A 14,995-nucleotide genomic window follows, 5' to 3' on the forward strand; every position below is an offset into this window, starting at 1 on the left:
TTGTAAACATGTAGTTTCACAGACAAATGCAAAATTGGTTGAAACTAATGTAAACTTTGAGAGACACATTATTGAGTCTCACCAATAAAAACAAAACGTAAATAATAAGATTTCTACATTGCAGATCAAAATTAGACTCTTCATCTGAGGAGTTGCATTCAGAGATCATAAAACAATGTAATTTGCTAAGGAAAAAAGTGAAAGAGCAGTTCCCACAAAATAAAAAGTGATGCAAAACAAAGTAAACATTTTACTGAACAATAGTTTACTTGCATGCATAAGCAAATCTCAGATACAAACGTTGGGTTAACTGTTTTGGATAATGTTAAGAAGTCTGACGTAACCCCTTTGACTGAGACTAGTTTAGCACTTTTGGAGGGATGTGTTAGGAAATTTATAGAGCAATAGATACATGAACAAAACAATTCAGCCACTAGTACACAGTAATCCACAACTGGCCTAGAAAGAACCAAAGTGGAATTATGAAACTTTGAGAGGTATGTAAGAAAATCAAGAATATGGAAATTTAATGGAGCTATTTAAGGAATAAAATTTAAGGGTAGGTACTCATCTATCCAAAAGATTTTACATGGTAAAGCCTGATGCAGATGTTCATGTCACACAGTTCTTAAGAGAGTTTTCAAAATCATTACCAAAATGCTGAAATTATAGTAAAAGCGCTGATTTTGCTCTAAGCTATTTAGAAGGGGTTACTGCTGAATGGGTGACAGCATATTCTGAAAAATTCTGTTCCTAGATTGACTTTCAAGGACAGTTTAAGAAAAAGTATTGGTCTTCCAGGACTTGGGACAAGTTAATACTGGAATTACTGGATCTGGAGAACTATAAAAATAATTGGGGTAATTACAAGAAGCATATCAAGAGACATCTGACCAAATCAAAATATTTAGACAAACATATCAAGGAGAGTCATTTAGTCAAGATTTTGATGAGAAGGTTACCTTACCAAGTAAAAAATGAGAAATGGTATAAGGACTGGATGGCAGTAAATAATTTTTATTAACCTTTGTGGAAGGATTATATACATTTAGGAAAGAAAGAGTAGATTACTCACAGAGTGAGAATGATACGTCAGAAAATCAGAAAGGCAATTGTTACCCTTCTGATTTCAATAAAAGAACAAAAGCATATATAACAATGGAAGCCTAATAATGATTTTAGCAGGGTCTGCTCTCTTTGCAGGCCAGACGAATTGATGATCATCAAACTCTGAGTTAATTATTACATTTCTTCCATGTTTTGTTTACTAGGTAACAGTTACTGTTCCTTTGTTCTATAAGTTTCTCATAATTTATATATACTTAGACTATCCTACAATAAGTTAATCATTGGAGAAAATGAGCACCTTACCACTGAATATGGCTATTTAAACTAGCATTTGTCACTCTTGTAGGCATACTCAACAAATGACATGTATAAATATTGTATCAATTAAAGACCTCTTGAGCATCTTAATTGAATGTCTAAAGTCTTGAAGTAAATAGAAACAAAGAATTTACGTAGGAGCAGATTGACTAACAGTTATGTAGATTGTCACTGGCTTGTAGCAACACAGAGGTCAGTGGGGGAATAAAAGAGTAGACACCCTATGCATAATAAAGTAGTGTGCTAATATCGAGCATACAAGAGTAATGTACAGACCTCTCCAGCATGCAGTGCATATAATGACTAAAAATGTTTCATTAGGGACATGGAATTAAATACAGAAGAGTGTATTGGGAGGGGGAATGGGTGGCCTGTGGAAGGCAGGGTATTGTTGATGCCTGCAGAGTTAGGATACCATTGATTTGTTGTGATTTACCCCAAAGTTGTGATATAATTTGATTTAGTTGACTTCTGCAGTTCACTTTTATGTGTATGTAATAAATAGATGATATGGATGTGGATGTCTGTAGTTTGCGAACTATTAGTGAAGTGGGGAGTGATAAGCAGATAAACATGGTATACAAAACAATGAAAGATTGCTAGTATTCTAAACATGCAATTCTTCTGGTTTTATATCAATAATATGAAGGAGCGAGCTGATGGAATAGAAATAAGTGTCATAATGCATGTTTGGTGATGTCTAATGAGGGCCTCATAAAGGAGTCTACCTTCATACATTTGTGGAAGTTTTACGTGCTTTCCTAGTTAATAATATTGTGCAGGTTTATAAAAAGTTTGTATGAGGGAAATTTCCAGTTTTAGTTGGTATTGATCAAATAATATGGCTGAACTGATATTGATTTCTAGGAGAAGTTAATTTAAAGCTAATAGAGCAAAGAATTCCATACTTGCCTATCTTACTTGAAGAACATTAAATGGAGGATAGTTCTCTTATTTAAGTTTGAGATTGGTAGATAAACCTGTTTGAGTGAATCAGACATGTCTACCAAGTAAATGAAACAATGTAAAAACAGTGTTGCCTAGAACATGTGACTATTAGTTACACTCATAATTCCACTTTTTCGTGGCAAATGTGAAAGATTTTGAAGTGAGAATGTGTGAGTATCACCACTTACATGTTAGTCATGCAGTGAGGTGACTTTACTGTCACACGAATGCACTTTGTTCAGGATGTAGGGTTTGGTGACAGTGTGGTAATGGCAACTGATAAGTGCACTTTTGCTGAAAATGTATTTCCTCTGAACAAATGAGTAAATGAACAAGTGACAAAAATGAAATCATATCACAATGTCCATTAACCAGCGATCATGATAATTGTGTCTGCATGACAGTTCCACTTGAACACTGATTCCAGAGGGTGTACAATCGTCAGTGACAAGCACACCATCTGATCATGTGAGCACAAGAGAACAATGGACATGTATCCAGAAAAAATGAACTTTCCTCACAATTTTTTGGTGCCATGTATTTTGTGGACATGATAAATTGAAAGCAGAAAGGAATGGAGAGTGCCAAACAAATTCCCTAAGCATCTGTGGGGAGTGCCCATTAAGCTCAACCCACATGGTCAGTGGACTGAAATTATAGACTCTTAAAAAACACATCTTTACTGTATGGTGGCCCTGTTTGCACTACTGTGTGTTGCCCATGCATGCCACACGTTGCCAGAATTTTGCCTATTGTTTGGTATGGACATTGATGGATATCTGATACAGGTAACTCAGGCTGGCCATGAACAGCTCTAGTCTGATTCCGTATTTTTGTTCCAAAACGCATGATTTAGGGGCTTCTGATTGGTGAAAATTATGAAGGGATGGGCTTCTTTTGATGGCCAGAAATATTTTATTGCCTCAAACATAGCAAGCAACTCATGATCATAAGTGCTCCAGGCACATTGCAACTCTGAAAGCTTCCACAAAAAGAAACTGAATGAATGCCAGATGCCACCAACACAATGTTAAATGACTGCAACTATGGCTGTCTGAGTAGTGTCCATGACCACAGTCAATTCAGCATCATGTACAGAGTAAACGAGCAGCATTGCTTCTGTGAGGCTATGTTTGGACTTAACTCCACTGCATCTGTCCAGTTAACTGGTGTCCTTTCCTTCAAGGGAGGGCCACATAGCATCACAGAAAGGGGTTCTAGTACTTTGACAGCATTGAGCAGATGGTGCTGATAAAAATTTACCATGCCAAGATGATAAACCTTTGTGTGTCTGTGATGGCAGCATGTTCAAGCATGCCTGTACCTTGTCCAGAAGCGACATGTATCTGCTAGTGGTAATTAAATGCCCTAGAAACTCAATTTCGGTGACCCCAACTATACTTTTTGAGGGGTTAATGATTATGCTGGCCTTGCTTATGCACCAAAAGATGGTAGTTAGGTGGTGGCAGTGGAATTCAGGTGACTCTGAATAGACGAGGATGTCATTGAGATATGGGGACTACTATGGTAAATATAACTGTTGCTAAATATAACTAAGCCCACCAAGACATGGCAGGTGTGGTACCAGATATCGGTCCAGCACTATTCATGTGTTTAAGGCATGATAGTTTCCGCATGATGCCATGAATTATCTTGCTTTGGCACTACTTGCAAGGCTTAGGACCATGGGCTGCATGATGGTCGAACAATTCCCTGTCACAACATGGTCTTAAACTCAGCCTTTGCTACAGTGATTTGCTTGGGCATGAGTTGATGTGGATGGCACAAGGTGTGTGTGTGAGTTGTAATCATGATGTAGAGGATTGTGGAGTGTATGACTTCCTTCAGTTCACCAGACTGGTGATTGAGCTCTGGAAATAGGTTTAGTATGACTGCATATGGTGTGAGTGGGGGGGGGGGGGGGGGGCGGCTTCACTTTTTTACACTGGAGAAAGTGGCCAGCCATTGTTGTCCCACTATTTTCAACTTTGTTGTCAAATCAGTCAGCTGAGTGATCAAATGTTGACTAATAAATTATAGTAGCCGATGAAATCCGCATCCAGGATTGGTTCATTGATGTCAGCCATAGTGAAGGCCCACACAAATGTGTGCCACAGTCCAATGGTCCAAATTTCAGTGATAAGTGCCGTACATTTTACACTGTAAGAGACAGTGTCTCAGCCTTTTGGCAGTCTCTTAGCATAAATCGGGGGAAAATAGACACATCGAAGCCCGTGTAAACAAGGTACTTCACACTGCCAGCCCATCCCATTACAAAGAGATGACTGGATACTGTACTGCACCCACTTGCACCTAGGCCCAGTTGCAACTGGCATTTGCATGCAAGCTGGGAGACTGACACTTTGACACTTTGTTGCCAAATCTGGAATGATACCAGCAAAAGCCACTTGGCTGCTGCCCTGATATTGGCGGGATAGTGCCAGAATAGCTGGTACTCCACCTCCAGTTACAGGTGCTGGATCAGTGGCAAAGGGATCGGCTGCCACTACAGTGCCTGCTGACCCCTGTCTGTGAGTACACCAATCACTCAATGTGTGTGCTGAGTGCTACCACTGTGTGGTCAGGTCCTGAACTAGGTGGTGCAGGTTGGAATCCATGCTGGTGACTGCAGGAGATGCATGTTGCCGGAGAGTCACATTTGCTGGCACTGCTATGACATTGTAGTCTGCCATGGCAGTGGTACTGGGCACTGTTGCCAGTGTGCCATGCACCGCATCAGCCAAGTCCGTGATGGCATCCAGGTGCATTTCTGTTTGCATGGCAATAACTGCTTGCATTTGGGCTGGGAGGCTGCACCTCTAGATAGCATGCAACAATGAGTTTGGAATCATGTTGGATTGTGCAATGCTCCACAGATGGTGCAGGAACTGAGGTGGCTCCTGTTGCCGTATTCCTCTTGGTGCAGCAATTGATGTACTCATTGTTCCTATGATGATGAAAGTCACTGGATTAACTCCTCTTTTAGTCACTTACATAAAGTTTGCTTTGACAGGGCAGTGATTATGTTCCACACTTCAGCCACATAGCCTTGATCTAATTGGCTCACGATTTGTCCAAGTTCGGCAAGGTCATAGGTGATGTTATTGCTCAGGAAAACTGCCTCCTCTTGGCTGAAACACATGATTGAGTCAGCTGCCTAACCAACATCCATCCAGTGTTTGCTGCTGCTCCTGTAACAGTGGGAAGTGCCAGTGTGACTGTGCCTTGTGCGTGGAAGTTTTCCTCGGCAGGTTCTGGGTAGGTGGAGACCATGCCTGGAGAGAGTGTCTTCATTTTGCTCTCTAGCCTCTGGTTTGTGCTAGCAGCTCATGTATTGTCTTTTAATTACTGTGTATTGTCTTTTGCAGTTGTTCCAAAGTGATCATCTTGCTTTAGTGCCTAGTTCTCAATAGTTTGTTCACAAACAAATAACTTTTTGTATGAAAGGATGTAAGTGGTAGATCACTTGCAGTTCTGTGTCATTCACACCAATGAAAGTTTGTCACCATGTACTTAGCCTAGTAATCATGTCAAGATCACCAGTCAAGCAGGAACATGTGGGTATCAATGCTTCTATGTCAGTGGTGCAGTGAGCTGATTTTACTGTCGCACCCATGCACTTTTTTCAGAATGTAGGCTATGGTGGGAATGTGGTAATGGAAGCTGATAAGTAGACTTTTGCAAGAAAAGGAATTTATTCTGCACAAAAGAGTAAATGAAAAAGTGACAAAAATGAAATCAGATCACAATGTCTATTAACTGGTGATTGCAATAATTGTTTTTGCATAATAGTTCCACTTGAACACTAGTCCAAGAGGGTGTACACTCCACAGCGATGAGCAAGTTGTCCAATCATATGAGCACAGGAGAACAAAAGATGCATGTCAGGAATGGATGAACTTTCCTCATGATCCTGGGGTGCCATGTCTTTTGTGGACATGATGAAGTGAAAGGGAAAATGAATAGACAGTCTCAAAGAAACTTCTGCACACATCAGTGGGGAGCTTACGATTAAGCTCAACACAAATGGTCTGTGAACTGAAGTTATAGACTCTCAAAAAATGCATTGTACTACACAGTGGCTCAGTTTGCACTGCTGTTGCATTTTGCCTACCTGCACCCTTTCATACCACACATTACCAGAAAGTTTCGTATCAGTAGGTATGCATGCCGACAGATATCTGATACAGTTAACTTGGGCCGGCCATGAGTGGCTCCACTTCATTCACAGATGTTTTTAGCACAGCTGCTGTACCATTTCAAGAGAATTAGAAAATTATGAGTGAAGAATTCTAAATCTGATATATTATGAAGAGACTGTTAAACATAAATACATGAAATTGTGCATAAGACTTCACTGTAGTTCCTTCTCTAGATTGTCACACAGATGACAAAATGGTAGATATTGAAATAGATGACAGAGGGATAGAAAAACAATTAAAATTGCTCAAAAGAGGAGAGGCATAAGACTGTGTTGTAGTTCCTTCTCTAGATTGTCACACAGATGTCAAAATGGTAGATATTGAAATAGATGACAAAGGGATAGAAAAATAATTAAAATCGCTCAAAAGAGGAAAGGCCGCTGGACCTGATCGGATACCAGTTCGATTTTACACAGAGTACACAAAGGAACTTGCCCCCCCCCCCCCCCCCCCTCTTTCAGCAGTGTACCATAGGTCTCTAGAAGAGCGTAGCATTCTGAAAGATTGGGAAAGGGCGCAGGTCATCCCCATTTTCAAGAAGGGACATTGAACAAATGTGCAGAACTATAGACCTATATCTCTAATGTTGATCAGTTGTAGAATTTTGGAACATGTATTATGTTCGAGTATAATGACTTTTCTGGAGACTAGAAATCTACTCTGTAGGAATCAGCATGGGTTTTGAAAAAGATGATTGTGTGAAACTCAGCTTGCGCTATTCGTCCACAAGACTCAGAGGCCATAGACATGGGTTCCCAGGTAGATGCCGTGTTTCTTGACTTCTGCAAGACATTTGATACAGTTCCCCACAGTCATTTAATGAACAAAGTAAGAGCATATGGACTATCAGACCAATTGTGTGATTGGATTGAATAGTTCCTAGATAACAGAACGCAGCATGTCATTCTCAATGGAGAGAAGTCTTCTGAAGTAAGAGTGATTTCAGGTGTGCCACAGGGGAGTGTTGTAGGACTGTTGCTATTCACAATATACATAAATGACCTTGTGGATAACATCGGAAGTTCACTGAGGCTTTTTGTGGATGATGCTGTAGTATATCGAGAGGTTGTAACAATGGAAAATTGCACTGAAATGCAGGAGGATCTGCAACGAATGGACACATGGTGCAGGGAATGGCAATTGAATCTGAATGTAGACAACTGTAATGTTCTGCAAATACATAGAGAGAAAGATCCTTTATCATTTAGCTACAATATAGCAGGTTAGCAACTGGAAGCAGTTAATTCCATAAATTATCTGGGAGTAGGCATTAGGAGTGATTTAAAATGGAATGATCATATAAAGTTGATCGTCGGTAAAGCAGATGCCAGACTGAGATTCATTGGAAGAATCCTAAGGAAATGCAGTCTGAAAACAATGGAAGTAGGTTACAGTACACTTGTTCGCCCACTGCTTGAATATTGCTCACCAGTGTGGGATCCATACCAGATAGGGTTGATGGAAGAGAGAGAGAAGATCCAACAGAAAGCAGCGCACTTAATTACAGGATCATTTAGTAATCGCAAAAGCATTACTCCAGTGGAAGACTCTGCAGGAGAGATGCTCAGTAGCTCGGTAAAGGCTTTTGTTGAAGTTTCAAAAACATAACTTCACCGAGGAGTCAAGTAGTATATTGCTCCCTCCTACGTACTCGTAAAGAGACCATGAGGATAAAATCAGAGAGGTTAGAGCCCACACAGAGGCATACTGACAATCTTTCTTTCCACAAACAATACGAGACTGGAATAGAAGGGAGAACCGATAGAGATACTCAAAGTACCCTCCGCCACACACCATCAGGTGGCTTGCGGCGTATGGATGTAGATGTAGGTGTAGATGTACTAGTAGTTTCAGTTTGTCTTCTGTTGAAAATATAAAGGAAGAATATATGTAAAATTAACATGTTATTAGTTAATAATTCACCAAAGGTGTTTTAGCAATAATAGTATTATTTAGTTAGGTAGGATCTATCATTTGTCTAAGGCAAGAGATATGTGATGTACCAAATCATTTTGTTAAAGTGGTATGATGCACCATGTTCTTAGTACTGATGATGAATGATGATTGTTTATCGTGGAAATACTAACCCAGTGTGGGTCATGACTTAATTACTTGGAAGCAGATGCTAAGATCAGAGGTGATGCAGAATTTAAAGTCATTAGTTTCTTGGTACATGAATGGCTGCATACAAAAAAAAAAAACTTGGTGACATGATGAAGCTGAGATTTTTCATGTCTCTTTGGTTGAATATAGTACAAAAGAACTTGGGTTTTAGGATAGGGAGGTTGATGTGGTGATGCTAGGGAAATGAGACTCCGGGTTGGCTGTCAAGTTTGCTTTTTATTGCATCTCCGTGTGTTTTCAAGGAACATGCAGAAGTGCACAGACACCAGTTTAGGATTGCAGTAGGCATAAAACATAGATGAGGCTTACTAGATTCACCAATAAATTACCAGAAAAAAGGCCATCCCAGCCTATAACTTTACTAAGATTTGGGTATACATAGTAACATATGGTACTATAGACCATGAAACATGGAAGTGCCAGATTATATTTTTTCTAACTGAACTCTTAGGTTCAAGTACTCATCACAGTGAAAATGACATACAGACATAGCTGCATGTAGACAAATATATGATGTAAACCAATAACCGTAGTCCAAATACACATACAGGCAAGTTTTGTAAGTCCTTCTTAGTGTACACACTTGACTGAAGATAATGCTCACTCACATGGGATTCACTGTAGGCTGTCAGTCACCCTTTGCTGGAACTCTTCTGATCACTAGACTCCTGAACTCTGCCATGCTTGACATTTGAGGACCTTTATATACAGTGTTTGGGGACTTTTGCTGAAAGATGGAACATGACTATGTCACTTTTCACCTCCAATTCACAATCAGTGAGCATGAAATCAGAGGTTTCTTAATGGAATGACAAAATGGTTTTGCTGCAAGGGTCTTTGACTATCTTAAATCTTCAGTGGAGCAAACATCAAGTGACTCTCAACAATTACCTGTTTTGTTTTGCATCTCACTATCAACTAAAGAAGTAGCACCATCCCTCAAATACAGAATGACAATTTATATTTTATTTATGAACATAGACAAATACAGACAAGCAGGACTGATCAATCTCATTCTCACACCAGAAACAATTGAATTTCCCATTGACATTCTTGTCAGCTGTACATTCCAGTATTCAATATTGCTTGGGAGCTGTTCACAGGCTGTGGTCTCTTTGCTGGTACTTGTAATGATGTCCAGGGCAGCCTGATTGCTCTTGGTGCCACACATACCTCGAAAGGAATACCTCAGGCAAGAATACAACAACCACAACTTACAAAAATGAAAGAATGCTAAAATTAACAAGAAATACTCTTAATTCTCAACTCATTCTGCTTGTTCATTTATTTGAAGCTACAATATGTGGACATAAAATCAACATATGTAAGAGAGACTTTGTACCCTTAGATGGTACACTGTCCATCTCTACCTAAGTTACAAGGCGTGCACTTAATATTGATACTCAGCTGATTTTTTTTAACCCTTCATTATTTGTGATTCAGTCAACACACCTGCCTTAGAGTTACACTGTGCTCCACAGAGTGAGGACATTTTTGACAATCAAAAATTATGTTTTGGATTAAAAGAAGTAAGTTAGTCTGCTATGGTCTCTCAAATTAGATGTACACAGCACAGTAATGTCAATTATCACATGGCAGATTTACATTGTGTGAGGTGTTTCCAAACTGTGAATGTTGGGTGACTGTATGCTGATAAAAGTGGAAGTTTGTTCTATCATTTCATAGAAATTGGATGACTGAGTACTTGTGTCCAATTTCCAGCACAAGACCAACTGGACTGAAAATGAAATTGACAAAAAGAAGAGATGCAGTACAGAGGGGTGGTAAATTTACCAAGTTCAAGAGTATAATCTGAGGCCAAATTATAACAGCATCTGAACAAGGTCATGTCCCCACAAAATTAGTCATCTCATTCCTGCACTGTTTTATTAAATAAAGTAGATGCAGGTGGTTATAGAGGTAGTGGTTCCATTTTGTGAGCCAACAAACTAACTATCTGCTCCTGTAATGTTTTTTGACTACAATTACTGCTGCTTATATCTTTCTTCCAGTCTGCCCATATTTCCAACCTTTGTGTTAGATGTCCTGATATGAACATGAGAAAACATGTTACTACTGTGTGTGTGTACTGTGCATTGAACTGAGGACCTAGAAATGACAGAGAAGCTTCATCCCTGTCCCGTAGCCCTCAGTGGTTCACAACCCCACAACAGCTTACAGCAGTCCACTCACCCCATTGCCACCCCACACTGAGCGCAGTATTGTTTAGTGTTAGGGCCCCAGTGGACACAATCCACCCTCCCCCCCCCCACCCCCCCACCCCCACCCCCCCTTCCATCCCGCACCCAGGATCCCAGGAACGTCTCATACCAGATGAGTGTGTAGACAGTAATTATGGTGTACCATACGTTAAGTCATTGTTTGCACAGTAATTGCCGACGTGTGTAACTAGGATGAAATAAGGGGAACCAGCCCGCATTTGCCGAAGCCAATGGAAAACTGCCTTAAAAACCATATACAGACTTGTTGGCACACCTTGACACTTATCCGCTGGGTGGATTCATACCAGGGACCAGCATGTCTTCCCGCTCAGGAAGAAGCGCATTAGACCACTCAGCTAGCCGGGTGGGCATTACCACTGTTGTCACATGATACTAGCATGGTATACAGGCATTTAACTTGATACAAGTGCACATATGTCTTTCCCAAATAAATGGTATACAAAGTCAAAGTTGTACCAGGTTATAAAATGAGCAAATAATGCATTTTAAAACAATAATATACACTGTGTGTCTGTAAGTTATTTTGTGAACAAGAAGAGCAAAAATGATGCAGCTTTCAGAGGTAGATACCAGACTCAGTAACAGTAAGTGAGAAAGGCTAAGTAGTTGGCTGCTCTTGATTTTTATCTTTTATTGCTGTGGTGCGAGTTATGAGGTCACTTGTGTCACATACTGGAATATTATGCCAGTGCTCCCTTCAGTTGCTCAGTGGCTTTGTGCTCAAAGTGGCCCCCAGATGAAACAGTCTGACCTTTTAATCTTGAAAGCATTCAGAAATAAACTGAAAGCATTCATCATTCAGTGTGCATAACATCATTAGTTGTAATTGTGTAGACTTCCACAGCAAGAATCAGTTTATGGAAGACTTTTCTGATTGTGATACCACATTTATTTATCCTGAGGTAAAAAAAAAAATACCTATCAGTAAATAAAAATGGCATTTTGTCTGTCTCTGTGTCTACTTATGTATTTTGTTGATAGTAGTTTTACAGTAAATACAGTGCCATCCATACTCACAAAACTTTTAGTTTTTCACAAGGTAATTGTAAAATTGATTGCCGTGAGAAGGAAAAATTAACCTACAATTTACTTACAACTTCAGTTTCTGTTGTGATGTTGTCACAAACAAAGTCTCCATGGCTGCAAATATAAAACATAAAATTATACATTTTTCAAATATCAAACAATATGTACAAAATGTACACCCAGTATTTCCTCTTTTTTCTGTTGTTTCCCCATCTTGTTGCTCCTGTATTTGTAAAGATTACATGTAATGAATAGCATGCTCTAATGCAGTAGCAGTAGTGTTTCCTAAATATTAGGCTAAAAATTCATCTAATGATCTGTATTTATTGATGCTCCATATCTTTGTAGGTTCTCATTTCTGGTCGGATCAAAGAAAAAGATATTCTTGTTTACTTCTTATCATCATCAACTTATCCAGTTAGTTCAGTATATAATGTGTTTTACCACAAATAATTTTATTTACTTCTTTTCTACAACAGGTACTACAATGCAGTTTACAGCTGCCTTCTGAGTAGTGTATTACAAAACCTAGCTGCAGAAGATGAAACAGCAATTGCAAATGAAACTCTGTCTATGGGTGTTCAACAGAGAATAGAATTAGCTCGTGCTGTTTATTCCAACAGGTAATAAGTTCACATCTTTTTGAAGGAAAGTATGTTTTATAAAGATACTGTATGGAAAGCAAAATAATTCCTTTTATTTCTTTTAATCAAATTTTCTTTATTTTCTTTAATCAAATTCATGGTGTCTATCATCAAGGCAAAACTTAAAGCTAACTTAACTCTAGAAATATCTACATAATCACATGAAAGAAAAATTTATGATCATTTGGTTATTTGCAGTATTATTGCCTTGCATCTAGTTAACATGGTATTCCAACAATAAGTAGAAAAGTTAATTTGAGTCAATGTGGAGTTATTTGCTACAAAGGTAAAATGTCACAAATGCACCTAAGGACACATGAATTGATGACAGAGTAAATGGGTCAAAATAATTGAAATTTAGAAGTAACAGTTAAAACAATGAACAAATGAAATGACTTATTAAAATTGAAAATGTCTTACCACATTTTTTCAATCTTAAATACAAATAAAACAATAATTTTCATTCTTTGTAATGTGTACTGCTCATGAGTTTTGATTCTTGGTTTAGTGCCTGAGAATCGGTGATATGGAGCAGTAGAACTAACACTGAACAAATATAATCACCAGAGAAATTAAAAAAAAAAAAATACTTCTTAGAAACAGCAAATTTCTTTCAAATAAATATCCAATATGAATATGGCCCTTGTCACTTGATTTTATTTCTTCATTGGACTGATGCTTGTGAATTATATAGTAGGCTATATCATTAACCTGAATATTATTTTAAAAACCACAGTGCTTCAGCTGGAATGATCCACTTGTTGGTGGTACTTTCTTACTTTAGTCTGGCAAGCAAAACTTTGTTTTCAAAATTTGCCTTATCTGGAGCAGCATGGGGTCATGTAAGAATGTGCTGTCTATCATTTTCTTGTAATTTGGAGTCTTCCTTTTTAGAAGTACAATGGACAGCAGTTTTTCCATTATTGATTGAGAGCCATAAATTTATATTTTGAAGATCTTCCAGATAAAGTACATTGGTGTAAATGGGAATCAAAGTCAAGTATAAATATATTTCAGAAGAAATATTATAGTCTTCTACTGAATTGTGAATTTGCAAAACCACTTAAGTCCCTAGAGGTACATTTTCAGAAACAACAAAAAACTGTCTATTATCTTACTGAAGCAAATATTGCAAAAACCTATTGCATGATGTGTTGCATACATCAAAATTACATAAAACTGTCTTTACAAAAGCATGACCTTGTAATCCCTTTATGTTCAAATTTTGGTTTAAAAAAGGACTTCAGTTGCTTTTCAAATTAACTTCAGTTGTGCTTCTTATGTAATAAAATTCTGAGATATAAACACAGAAAAATGTATATAACAGTAACTCATCCAGAGAAATAAACATGCATGACAAACTTTCCCATACAAAAGTGCAATTTTACTCATTTGTCTTTGTTTCCCAAGCTATAAATTTCTTTTAAAATGCTCTGGATTCGTTACAGTCAGGAATGTACTTGAGCATTTTGTGTATATCTTTAATTTTATTTTTGTTGATTGGACATGCACCATTTGGATAAGCATGTTTGCATGGTAGTTCTGTGATATGTGGATATTGGCCCAAGGATGAAAGAATGTTCAATTATTCCTCCTGTAAATGGTTTTGCCACAACTATTCTTATCTGTTCTGCAGAAAAATAGAATTTGATAAAATCTGAAACAGTGAACGATACCTTTTTATCTCTTGGAAAGTGCTTAACAGATGCCTCTGTGGAAGTGGCATTACTTTTGATATAATGTGGCCACCAGTTGTTGCAATCATAAACATTCTCACTTTCAACAATAGTAACTGTAAAATTTCCTTCAGTGCTAGAGTTGACTATGTGTTCACACACTTCCTTCATTGTGTAGAGTCTGTCTACATATCTCAGTCTTCTTTTTACTATGGCAAAGTTCCTATCATTTGGCAGAAAGGAGTGACCTCTGATAGAGAAAAGAAGTCTTATGTTCAAAAAATGTCTCTCAGTACTTACAGCTGTTAAAAATCTGATGAGAGTGTTTCTCTTATTCTGGCCTGGACAACCAGAGTTCTTTAATATTAGGTGAGACATAGGTATTCAAAGAATGGAGGAGAAAACTGCATACCTCATTTGAACTTCTCTTAGCTTGCGCATATGGTAGATGTAGAAGGATACTGAGTTACAAATACAAGTACAGATATTTTATTCCACTGCTGAGCTTATTTACATGCAATTGGTGTCATCAGTGTTAAAATAATAATAACAACAATAATAAACTTTGACATGACAAATGTTATTAACTACAATGTAATAATCCAGGATGCATAAATACATATCAGTGCAAATGTTAATAACAACGAGATGTTTCCTAATCGATCAATTACAAGGCAAATGAACTACATAGATCAGTGAATGACAAATAAGTAATCAAACAGATAATCAACAATAAGTACATGAAA

General features: G+C 38.1%; 1 protein-coding gene across 1 annotated transcript in view; it reads left to right on the plus strand.

Annotated features, from left to right (window-relative positions):
* Positions 1-14,995, plus strand: part of LOC126236346 (ATP-binding cassette sub-family C member 12-like) — a 535,156-nt gene that overhangs the window by 251,238 nt on the left and 268,923 nt on the right. Inside the window, exon 15 of the mRNA XM_049945576.1 lies at positions 12,409-12,552. Coding sequence (XP_049801533.1) covers positions 12,409-12,552 — 144 coding nt within the window. The remainder of the gene's footprint in view (positions 1-12,408; positions 12,553-14,995) is intronic.

Source organism: Schistocerca nitens, chromosome 2, assembly GCF_023898315.1.
Source record: "Schistocerca nitens isolate TAMUIC-IGC-003100 chromosome 2, iqSchNite1.1, whole genome shotgun sequence".
NCBI classification, from domain to species: Eukaryota; Metazoa; Arthropoda; class Insecta; order Orthoptera; family Acrididae; genus Schistocerca; species Schistocerca nitens.